General features: G+C 51.9%; 1 protein-coding gene across 1 annotated transcript; it reads left to right on the forward strand.

The window, feature by feature from the left end:
• Positions 1 to 4950: 4950 nt before the first annotated feature.
• PPM1M (protein phosphatase, Mg2+/Mn2+ dependent 1M) lies at positions 4951 to 10817 on the forward strand. Its single transcript, XM_047850317.1, has 10 exons — positions 4951 to 6283; positions 6957 to 7080; positions 7217 to 7471; positions 7937 to 8049; positions 8376 to 8460; positions 8566 to 8684; positions 8846 to 8909; positions 9139 to 9246; positions 9356 to 9504; positions 9876 to 10817. The coding sequence occupies exons 1-10, from the start codon at positions 6060 to 6062 to the stop codon at positions 10018 to 10020; spliced, it is 1386 nt and encodes a 461-aa protein (XP_047706273.1). The 5' UTR covers positions 4951 to 6059; the 3' UTR covers positions 10021 to 10817.
• The last annotated feature ends 1322 nt before the right edge of the window (positions 10818 to 12139 follow it).

A 12139-nucleotide genomic window follows, 5' to 3' on the forward strand; every position in this document is an offset into this window, starting at 1 on the left:
GTTTTTTCATGTGGATCAAAAGTTTAAATGTTAAAAACAACAACAAGAGTGAACTATAAAAATACTGAAGAAAAAAGGGAAAAGTTTGTAGAATCTTGGAGTGAAGGGGGCCTTCTGAGTATGTCACCAAACTCAAAAGGCATAAAAGAAAAAAAAATATGTAAATTCATTTATATTAAATTAAAAAAAAATTGGAAGTCTAGGGGTGTCTGGGTGGCTCATCAGTTGAGCGTCCGACTTCGGCTCAGGTCGTGATCTCATGGTTTCTGAGTTCAAGCTCCGCATTGGGCTCTCTGCTGTCAGTGTACTTCAAATCCTCTGTCCCCTCTCTCCTGCCTCTCCTCCAATTGCTCTCTCTCTCTCTCTCTCTCAAAAATAAATAAACATTAAAAAATTAAAAGTCTACATGGAGGGGCGCCTGGGTGGCGCAGTCGGTTAAGCGTCCGACTTCAGCCAGATTACGATCTCGCGGTCCATGAGTTCGAGCGCCGCGTCCAGCTCTGGGCTGATGGCTCAGAGCCTGGAGCCTGTTTCCGATTCTGTGTCTCCCTCTCTCTCTGCCCCTTGCCCGTTCATGCTCTGTCTCTCTCTGTCCCAAAAATAAATAAACGTTGAAAAAAAAATTAAATAAAAAAATAAAAGTCTACATGGAAAAAGCCACCATCAAAGTCAAAATACAAACAATAAACTGTAATTGGCTACAAACAACATACTTGTAACTCATTTCAAAATAAAGAGCTCTCATAAGTCAATAAGAAAGAACCCCAAAATCTCACTAAGAAATGGGGTAAAAGAGTACAGACTACCCACAGAAAAAGAAATACAAATAGGTCTCTCAGACCTATAGAAATTGGTTATCCCTTCTTAATAAGATAAATGGAAATCAAACTAGACTTCCATATTTTTATCTATAGAGAAAGATTAAAAACCTTAATGAAATACTATGGGAAAATAGGCTGATGGAAGAGTAAACCTTCATGTAGAACAATATCTACAAAATTGTGAATATGTATACCCCCCTTTTTTTTTAATTGAAGTGAAATTCACATAACAAAATTAACCATCTTAAAGGGATCAAGGCAGTACAATCACTATGTTGTGCAACCACCATCTCCTGTTCTAGAACATTTTCATTGGGGTGCCTGGGTGCTGGGTGGCACGGTTGGTTAGGTGTTCAACTCTTGATCTCAGCTCTTTTTTTTTTTTATGTTTATTTATTTTGAGAGAGAGAGAGAGAGCACAAGCAGGGGAAGGGCAGAGAGAGAGGGAGGGAGAGAGAGAGAGAGAGAGGGAGAATCCCAAGCAGGCTCCACACTGTCAGTGCAGAGTCCAATGAGGGGCTCAAACTCACGAACCGCAAGATCATGACCTGAGCCGAAGTCAAGAATCGGACACTTAACTGACTGAGCCACCCAGGCTCCCCTCAGCTCAGGTCTTGGCCTCAGGGTTGTGAGTTCAAGCCCTGCATTGGGCTCTGTGCTGAGTGTGAAGCCTATTTAAAAAAAAAAATTCATCACCCCAAAAGAAAACCGTACCTGTTAAGCAGTGACTCCCCATTCCTCCCTCCTCCGGTCCCTGCAACCACCAGTCTTCTTTCTATTTCCATGGATTTACCTATTCTGGATAGTTCATATGAATGGAGGCATAAAACATGTGACCTTTTATATCTGGCTCTTTTTCACTTAGCATAATTGTTTGGAGGTTCATCTACATTGTAGCACATATCAGTACTTCGTTCTTTTTTATGGCTGAATAATATTCCATTGTGCGTATATACCAGAATTTGTTTATCCATTCATCCAGCTGATGACATTTGTGTTGTTTCCACTTTTGGCTATTGTGAATGGTGCTGCTATGAACAACAAATGCCTTTGACCCAGCAATTCCATTACTAGGAACTGATCCTACCAATATCGCCCCCACAAAAAAACTGTAAAGCAAATAACTGAAAACAATCTAAATGTCCATCACTGGGGGGCTAGCTACATAAAGTCTGCATTTTTGCAGAGACTACTCTGTAACCTTAACAATAAGGCAGCTTTTCGAGGACTAACAAAAAAAGAGGTATCTTTTATGAAAATTTCAAGTATAGGATATGGCACAGAGTATGCTATCATTTGTGGAAAGAAAAGGAGGGGAGAAGGAAAGATTTTATATATATGTAATTTTTAAATTACTCAAATTGAGATATAATTTACAAATCCCATTGTATCAGTGTTAAGTGTACAACAAGATTCAATATTTGTATATATCGTGAAATGACCACAATAAGTTTAGGTAACATCCATCACCACACATAGTTATAATTATTTTTCTTATGAGAACTTTTAAAATCTACTGTCTTAGTAACTTTCAAATATGCAATACAGCAGCATTAACTATAGTCACCATGCTATAGATTACACCCACAGAACGAACTTATTTTTTTTAATATATATTTATTTTTGAGAGAGAGAGAGCAAGCAGGGGAGGGGCAGAGAGAAGGAGACAGAGGATCTGAATGAAGCAGGATCTGTGCTGACAGCAGAGAGCCCCATATGGGGCTCGAACTCATGCACCTTGAGACCATGACCTGAAGTTGGATGCTTAATCAACGGAGCCACCCAGGTGCCCCCGCCCAGCACTTATTTATAACTGAAGGTTTATACCTTTTGGCCAATTTCACCCATTTTGTCCACCCCGCCCCCACACTTCTGACAACAAGCAGTCCATTTTCTGTGCCTATGGATTTGAAATTTTGTTTAGATTCCACATATAAGTGAGATCATACAGTGTTTATCTTCCTCTGTCTGACTTATTTAGCATAAAGCCCTCAAGGTCCATCTGTGCTGTTGCAAATGGCAGACTGTCCTTTTTTATGGCTGAATAATATTCCTGTGTGTGTGGTTGTGTACCACATTGTCTTTAACCATTCATCTGACAGTAGACATTTTGGTTGTTTCTATGTTTTGGCTGTTGTAAACAATGCTGCAGTGAAAATGGGGGTGCAGATATGCTTTTAAGATGTTGATTACACTTTCTTCAGATAGATATCCAGAAATGGAATTGATAGATCATATGATAGTTCTATTTTTAATTTTTTTTTAATTTTTTTTTCAACGTTTTTTATTTATTTTTGGGACAGAGAGAGACAGAGCATGAATGGGGGAGGGACAGAGAGAGAGGAAGACACAGAATCGGAAACAGGCTCCAGGCTCCGAGCCATCAGCCCAGAGCCTGACGCGGGGCTCGAACCCACGGACCGCGAGATCGTGACCTGGCTGAAGTCGGACGCTTAACCGACTGCGCCACCCAGGCGCCCCTATTTTTAATTTTTTGAGGAACCTCCATACTGTTTTCCATAGTGTCTGCACCCAGTTTACATTCCCACCAACAGTGCACAAGAGTTCCCTTTTCTCCACATCCTTGCCAACACTCATTATTTCTTGTCTTATAGGTAATTTTTTTTTTTTTTGGCTTGAATTTTCACGGAACACCTGGCACTTCTGGAAGGATTCATAAGAAACTAGTAATATTAGATGTCTCCGGGGAGGGGAACTGCATGGCCAGGGGATGGGGTTGTGGGAGAGACTTGTTACTAAATACACTTTACACCTTTTGAATTTTGTGGGTTTTTAAAAAAGTTTTTGTTTTGTTTTTGTTTTTTAAGTAATCTCTGTGCCCAACGTGGGGCTCAAACTCATGACCCCAAGATCAACCATTGAATGTTCCACCAAATGAGCCAGCCAGGAGCCCCACCTTTTGAATTTTAAGTCATGGGACTCAACAAAAACTATTCTCCTTGTGAGTGAAAAAAAATGTAGCATAAAAATCTTTTTCTTTTTTGCTAAACTTGCTCCTCCCCACCCCAAACTGTCACATGCGGACGGAGTTAGCTGAGGAGAGGTGTCAGGCCAGGAGCGGGGCAAGCTTGCGTTCATTGGAACAGTTAGGAGAAGGGTGTCACTGGGAAGTGGGGGGCTGCATGGCCCCCAGGGAGGGCTCAGCCCAAGAATGAAGAGAGACCCACCCCAAGGAACCTCCCCTACAATTTCAGACACCAGAGACAGAAGAGACTAGAAACTTCTGGAGAAAGAAAAAGGCAAACAACCAATCTAAAGGTCTGGGAATGAGAGGGGCCCTAGACTGCAGCAGAAGCAACAGTCAAAAGACAATGAACAGAGAAGTCAGACTCTGAGCTAAAATATCAGTCAAAAACAAAGGATTTTGCCCCATGTTGGGTGTAGAGCTTATTTTAAAAAAAAATTTTTTTTTTTGAGGCAAACCCTTTCAGGCTTGGGAGGATCCAGGAAATGACCTTCCAGTCATCCTTTCTTGGAGAGTTGTTAGAGGATGTGCTTCAGCAAAATTAGGTCGAAAACTAAGAAAGTCAGGCTTGGGATCCAAGCCAGAGCAGAGGCTCCCAGAAGCCACCTAGAAGCCAGAGGAGCCTCGGTGGCACTGAAGGGACACTCGGGCCTCCTTGGAACAGGAAGGAAGGGACTGCCATAGGGCTCCACAGCTACACTGAGCAACAGACCACCTATGACATCTCAGGAGCTTCTCTGAATACGCTTCAAAGGACAGGATTCATCCCACCCACGAAGTCCAAGACACTGGCATGGAGAAAAGACTGTGCTTGTGTTGTTTCCTCTCATTTTAGACTAAAAACCTCTGAGCTGTTGGCTGGTAGGGATGAAGAGGTGACCCCACAGACTGAATTGGGCCTGCCCCACCCTGGGTCCCTGGTCCATTTCTGTCCCGGTGATAGACCGTAGCTCAGGTGTCCTTCGGGAAGCTTTCTCTGATTTTGCCCCCACCCCCTTGCCAGCTGGAACAAGCAGGCCTTCGCCATCAGAGCTGGGACTCAACCTCCATCACTGCTGCACCCAGCATGTGAGCATGTGCTAGGCTTGGGAGCCCAGACAAAGGTAGGGACTCCTCCTGAAGCTCTCCCTGGGGACCCTGGGCTATGGGCCTCAGGGGCTTTGAGTTGGCAAGGCTGCCTTTTTGGAGGAGGAAAGGGGAAGAGAAATCCCCTGTGGGGAGTTTGAGTCAGCTGAACTGTCATAATGGAAACAGCAGAGCCCTGGGCATCGGGACACTTCCCCTCTGTGGGCCTCAGAGTCCTCCTCAAGAGACAGAAATAACAGTGCTGCACAGGGAGTTGGGCTTAAGTGACAGAAGGGTGACAAAGCACTCCGTTAACTTGCAGGTGTGAAGGGAGACACTGCTGCTGACCGCACGGTGACAGCTGGTCAGGGGTTAAGAGACTGCAGCATCTTGCCTCCAGCAGGGATGAAATTCTTTCACTTCCCTTAGTTCCAGGTCTGAACTTGGACTGGTTGGAGCTTTCTGGGGACCATGAATTCCTCTTGTCTACCAGTCACGAACATTCTAGTGAGAATCCTGCTGTCTGTCCAGAGACGACATCTTGACTGGAGGGGCAGTGGTTTGGGAGGCTGTCCCTGAAGTGTGGAGAGGAGTCTCAGGTTGAGGAACGCCAGGGTGGCCACCAAGCCTCATGTGGGGGTGGACGGTGACAGGCTGCATGGGCGGGGAATGAAGGGCCACCCGAGGGAACCCTGTGCTCTGAGACTCTTACTCAACGTGTCAGTCTGACACCTCCAGACACATCCTGTTCCCATCTAACCCTTGCGCAAGGTCCGGGCCCAGCGGGAGGAGGCCGGAGGCTCCCCCACGGACGCGGACCCAGCCTCCAGGCTACGCTCGGAATGACCCCATCACCTCGCTGGGTGACGAGGAGGACTTTTTCCCTTGCAAAGGCCACCACCCCACGCGTGTGGCGCAGCACTACGCCCGCTCGGATGGCTGCGTGACGCGGGCAAGCCACTTCGCCTCTGGAGGTCTCAGTGTTCTTGCCTGTGAAGTGGGGTTGCCAACAGCCTTTGCTTCTTGGGGTCGTCAGGGGCCCCGGCAAGCCCGAGGGCGCCCAGGCCGCTCGTGCACTCCCCGCGGGAGGCTGGCGTTTGGGGGCGTCGCCGCCCCGCCCCTCCCCGGCCCGTCCCCGCCCCCGGCCCGCTTCCTCCTCCCGCGCGGCAGCCCCCTGCCTCCGCGCCATGTCCGCCGGCTGGTTCCGGCGCCGCTTCCTGCCCGGGGGTCCGCTGCCCGCGCCGCGGCCGCCCAGGCCGCGCTCCAGCCCCGTGCCCTACCGGCGGCCCCGCTTCCTGCGCGGCTCCGGCTCGGGCCCCGGCACCGCTGACGCTCCGCGCCGCCCCGACGTCCGGCCCGTGCGCAGTCCAGCGCGGGGCCGCTCACTGCCCTGCAACGCAGGCTACGCCGAGTGAGTGCCCCGTCGCGGCCCCCCACCCCCACCCCTCCACCCCGATCCCGGGCCTCCGTGCCGGCCCTGCTGGGCCGTCCTGGAAAACAGCCTAAGCTGAGCCAGTGCTCCCGTCCCCCAACCTTGTGGCTACCTCCCTTCTGCCCTCATCTGGGACTCTTGACACCTTCCCCCGGTCCCACCGCAGCCTTTTCTTGGGGACTCCAGCCTCCCTCAGAGAGGCTCACTAGTTGGGAAGGACCTGCACCTCTGGGGCTTCCAAGATGAGACAGGGACCCTGGGTGGAGTTCCAACACTGCGCGCGGGCTTTGGAGATACCCCTCACACGCACGCAGCATCTCACCCTGGGTTGTGGCCTGTGCTGTATGGGACAGGGAATCTGGCCGAGATGGGGGGGAGGATTGGCAAAGGAGCCCCAGATCTCCTCGGACAGCCGCACCCTCACCTCTCAGCCCAGGTCAGCACAGAGGCGCTGGGCCCTGAGTTTTGGCTTACCCTGAGGTTACTGAACAGTTAGGAAACTTACACTATGTTTGTCCAGGTGTGTGTTAGGGACAGCATAGGGGCTGCTGCTTCAGAGGTAGGGCTCCTCCCTCTATGTACCAGCTTTGGTCTCTGCCCGTGGGGACATGGGTGTGTCCCTGAAGGGTCTCTGATCACTTACTGGCCTCAGGATCATCAATGCGGAGAAATCTGAGTTCAATGAGGATCAGGCAGCCTGTGGGCAGCTGTGCATCCGGAGATGTGAGTTTGGGGCTGAAGAGGACCAGGAGTGGCTGACCTCGTGCCCAGAGGAGGTGAGTGCAACTGGGCCTGAGCCGGTCTTAACAGGCTGGGACTGGGACTGCAGGTTCTTGCTCTAGTTTCCCATGCCAGGTGGGGGGACAACTGGGGAAGCCAGGCAGAGCCTGACACCAAGCCCTTCCTGTACAGTTCCTGACAGGTCATTACTGGGCACTGTTTGATGGGCATGGTGGGCCAGCTGCAGCCATCCTGGCTGCCAACACCCTGCACTCCTGCCTCCGCCGGCAGCTGGAGGCCGTGGTAGAGGGCATGGTGGCCACTCAGCCCCCCATGCACCTCAGCGGCCACAGCATCTGTCCCAGTGATCCCCAGTTTGTGGAAGAGAAGGGCATTAGGGCGGAAGATTTGGTGATCGGGGCTCTGGAGAGTGCCTTCCAGGAATGTGTGAGTGTGGCCTTTGGCTGGGGAAGGGACCGGGCACCTGTGGGACGCTGGGTTGTGGAGCATCCCTGCACACAGTGGTGGTCTCCCTGGATCTTTGCACTGGGAGGACAAGATTGGGTTGGTTGGTTTGTTAGTAATGGTCATCATTGCCATCACTAACCCCTCCCACTTATCCAGTGCCTAGTATGTGCTAGGGGCTTTTACCTGCATTGTACGTTGTGCACCTTGATGGTCCTTGGTGCAGGGGCTGGTTTCCCTTCCTCAGTTTTGAATAGGACTTCCCTCCCTCCCAAGGAATACATCTAGATCTCCTAACCACAGGGATCCTGGAGTCATAGCCAGACTTTGGGTTGGGTGTGACTACCAGGCTTGTTGGTGGGGAAGTGAATGGTAGGGTGGGGATCGGGGACAGAGTGGTATGGTGGCAGTACAAGCAGCAGCTAAAGTGGCCTCGGTTTGCCCCAGGATGAGGTGATCGGGCGGGAGCTGGAGGCCTCAGGCCAGGTGGGCGGCTGCACAGCCCTGGTGGCTGTGTCCCTGCAGGGAAAGCTGTATGTGGCCAATGCCGGGGATAGCAGGTGAGTACCTGGAGGGTAGGCAGGGTGGGGTCGGCAGGCGGGCACCAGAGGTGGTGGGACAGTGAAAGGGGGCTGGACGTGGAGGGATGGAAGTAGGGATTGACTGGCTGAGTTGTTTGTGTACCTGGTGTGTCAGGTATGAGTGGACAGCAAATCTGAGGGAGGGCAGACAGCTCAAGCGCCAGGCCCAAGGGCTGAGCTTTTACTTTGCAGGCTGTCGGTAGTCATGGGGGGCTTTGAGCTGGTCCCTGGTGGCTGGGAAAGGCCATGGGTGAGGGTGGAGCCTGTTCCACAGGCCTCTCCCTCTCTTCCCCAACCCCATCCAGGGCCATATTGGTACGGAAAGATGAGGTTCGGCCCCTGAGCTCTGAGTTCACCCCGGAGACTGAGCGGCAGCGGATTCAGCAGCTGGTAGGTGCCTTTGGCAGAGGAAGGTTATGGAGCCCCAACCCTGAATCTAGGGTCACCAGAAGCCACCAGAGAGAGCCTCATCTGAGCATGCCTTCCTACCCCCAGGCCTTTGTCTACCCTGAGCTTCTGGCTGGTGAGTTCACCCGACTGGAGTTCCCTCGGCGACTGAAGGGGGATGACTTAGGGCAGAAGGTTTTGTTCCGGGATCACCACATGAGAGGCTGGTGAGCGGGGTGGGTTTGGGAGACAGTGGGGAGAGGCCTAGCGTCAGGCCCAGTGTGTGGGCTTGGGGCAGTCCTCTTCCCCGTGGGCAGGGTGGGCTCTGTGTTGCGGGGAGATGAGGGGTGGGTAGGGCCTGGATTGATGCTGGGTCTGCTCCTGGTAGGAGCTACAAGTGTGTGGAGAAGTCGGATCTCAAGTACCCACTGATCCATGGGCAGGGTAGACAGGTCAGTGAATGGCACCCTCTAAGAGCCCCTCTTAAACTGCCCCCTGCAGAAGTGGGAGCTCCTTTGTCCCTTTTGGGGGCTGTGGCTGGGGTCATGGGGTTTGCTCCAAGGCTACAGGATGTTTGTCCCTCAACCCAGGGCACCCAAGGGCCACAGTACACTTCTGTGTGCTTTACTTGCACATTCTCTGGGGCTGTTTGCTGTCACCTCACATCTCCCTTGTCCCCAGGCTCGGTTACTGGGAACACTGGCCGTCTCCCGGGGCCTGGGAGACCATCAGCTCAGAGTCCTGGACACAAACATTCAGCTCAAGCCCTTCTTGCTCTCTGTCCCACAGGTGAGTGGGCAATAGCCCACACCAGCTTCCGTCTGCCCGGAAAGGCAGACGATGAGGCTGGCAGGAGCCCGGGAAGGGAGTGCTAAGGATCCTCAGGCTTAACTTGCAGGTGACTGTCCTGGATGTGGACCAGCTGGAGCTGCAGGAGGAGGATGTGGTTGTCATGGCAACTGATGGGCTCTGGGATGTCCTATCCAATGAGCAGGTGGCACGACTAGTGCGGAGCTTCCTCCCTGGCAACCGAGAGGACCCACACAGGTACTGTAGCTTCTGGGGACCTGCCTGTGCCTGGGTCGGTACCAGCAGCAACAGCAGGAAGTAGCTATGGCTGAGGAGACAGCACTGACAATGAACTCATCTCAGGGCAGGTGGTCAGGATCGGGGCTGTCTCAAGCTTCTGCAGGGTGACTGTGGGTCTCCAAAATCTCTGGGTTCAGAAATCCCTGAGACTAAAAATCTCCATGGTCCGACCTGTGGCCCTCCCATGCTTGAGGCTTGCCTGGCCCCACAGCTGGACCGCATTGTTTGGGTCCCCATGTGTCTGTCCAGCCCTGTGCAGCAAGTTCTCCGAGGGCTGGCTTTGCTTCTTTGCTTTGGCCCCGAAGTGCATCTGCAGTTGGTCCCTACAGGTTCTCGGAGCTGGCCCAAATGCTGATACATAGCACACAGGGAAAGGACGACGGTCTCACAGAGGAAGGGCAGGTGTCCTACGATGACATCTCTGTGTTCGTGATTCCCTTGCACAGCCAGGGCCAAAGGAGCAGTGGCCACTGAAGATTCAGACGCCACATCCCAGAACCACTCCAGGGCCGGGTGTAGCCTGGGCGTCCCTCCACCATGGTCCACAGCAGGCCTACCTGCCCTGCCGCCAGACACAATGGGTTGACACCCCCCAACCCCACCCATTTCATGGGGAGCATTTATACCAGGCAGTCAAAGCTGGAAGAGTACGGAGAGCCCAGCTCCTCAGGTCCCCTCTTTGGCAGGCAGGAAAGAGCACAGTATCAATGGTAACATCCCTTTACAACGTAGGAAACCCACGTGAGGCTCCTCTGACAGGAGGAGGGCTGTCCTTAGCAGCCCAGTGTTATTCTCAGATGGGGACAGCTGGACTAAGGGCATTGGCTAAGAATGCCAGGAAGGGCAGAAAAGCCTGTTTGGATTCAGGTCTCCTAAACCATAAATGTCAGGGTATCTACTCAGTAACCACCAAAGCCCATGCATGGTGCCTTATGGAAAGCTGTGGGCAGCTTCCTATCTGCTGAACCGGTATCAGCCCCTGGGGAGACCAGCTCAGGTCCTGCCCTGCTTCCCTCTGCCACTGGAGGTGAGGCACAGGCCCTGGGACTAAAGTTGGGGCAGAACAGAAAGAAGCAAGAGGATCCCAGAGTTTGCTGAGCAGGGGATGTCCTCTGACCACTCTTCTCTAGCCCTAGCCCTGCCCTCAGCTGATGCCCCAACGCCTTTGGTTTTGTTGCCCCCGCCCCCCCATCACCTCCCTATTGTTAAATGTTTGTGTGGAAGAGCCCTTGTGAATCATGAATTGCTGTAAAGCTTGACATTATAGTATACTTTTTGCTCTTTCTTGTTATTTTCCAAAGAATCAGTCTTTGCTCCACCTTGCAAGTTTGCCTATAGTCAGGACTGCATTTCTCTGCGGGCCTCCCTAGTTCCTGGTATGGGGTGAGCCCCTGTGAGAGAACTGTGGTCCAGGTACAGAAAGGACTGTACCACCATCTGTGAGCTCTGGGCTTGATGTACCAGAAGGGGTGCCTTTAACTTGGTTTCGAATGCCAGTTTCTATAAAGCAAGAATTAGCTGGAGACAAGTCACTCGGTGTTTGATGAGCAGCTTGGTTCTTCACCTTCCCCATAAGACTGTTATCACCTAGCACTTGCCAAAGCTCAGGTGCTCAGAAGTATTTGTTGAATTACAAGGTGTCCACCTTTCTGACCTCAGCCTTACCGAACTCCCCTGATACATTCCTACTTTAGTTTACAACTGAGATGAATTCTAACCAGGCAACTCACAACCCTAGCCTGGGGCCAGGAGGGACATGGGCTAGGTGGCAGCACAACTAACCGTAAAACTAGTGTTTAACTTAACTGGGGAGGCTCTCAGACCCCCTTTCCTGTCCACTAACTCATTTATTTTTTTAATGTTTATTTCTGAGAGAGAGGGGGAGCGGGAGTGGGAAAGGGACACACAGAGAGAGAATCTGAAGTTGGCTCTGTGCTGACAGCAGGGAGCCTGATGCAGGGCTCAAACTCACAAACCATGAGATCATGACCTGAGCCAAAGTCAGATGCTTAACCGACTGAGCCACCCAGGCGCCCCTTATTTTTCTTAATTTGCCCATCTTATTTTCTTTAAGCTCCATGCCCAGTGTGGGGCTTGAACTCATGACCCTGAGATCAAGAGTCTCCTCTACTGACAGAGCCAGCCAGGCGCCGCCCAATTAACTCATTTTAGACTCCATTTCCTATATACCTTTTCCAGGGAAGAGAAAGGAAGAAATTTCCCCTTTTTCACAGTCCTGTCCCACAGCCCAGCACTCTTGGGCCTCCATCTCTCCACAGTGAGGTCCCGACAAACTGGTGGCCCCAGAACCACTGGGCAGCCTCTCTGGGCCTGCTCTAGTTAGGCGGCTAGCAGACGCAGGAGTGTGCTTTAACAGGCCTGCAGTTTTACTTCCTCTGTCTTCAGCAACCACCCTGCCCCCCAGCAGAGTGTGGGCAGCATCCCACACTTGCCTCACCCACAACTGTTGAGGCAGCTCGCCCCTGCAGCCTGCTGGCTTTGCTTCTGATCCAGCCCACTGCCTGCTCTCACTCCTCACACAGGCTGAGGCCCCCGGAGTGGGCGCGGTGCGTCTCTCACCTGCAAGCTCGCA

This window comes from Prionailurus viverrinus, chromosome A2 (assembly GCF_022837055.1).
Source record: "Prionailurus viverrinus isolate Anna chromosome A2, UM_Priviv_1.0, whole genome shotgun sequence".
Lineage (NCBI taxonomy): Eukaryota > Metazoa > Chordata > Mammalia > Carnivora > Felidae > Prionailurus > Prionailurus viverrinus.

Excerpts from the sequence above, each read along its gene's own strand:
- PPM1M (XM_047850317.1), top strand. The coding sequence starts at position 6,060 with ATGTCCGCCGGCTGGTTCCGGCGCCGCTTCCTGCCCGGGGGTCCGCTG. Across the intron at positions 8,050-8,375 it reads GCCAATGCCGGGGATAGCAG|GGCCATATTGGTACGGAAAG; the intron begins GTGAGTACCTGG and ends AACCCCATCCAG. Across the intron at positions 8,910-9,138 it reads TCCATGGGCAGGGTAGACAG|GCTCGGTTACTGGGAACACT; the intron begins GTCAGTGAATGG and ends CCTTGTCCCCAG.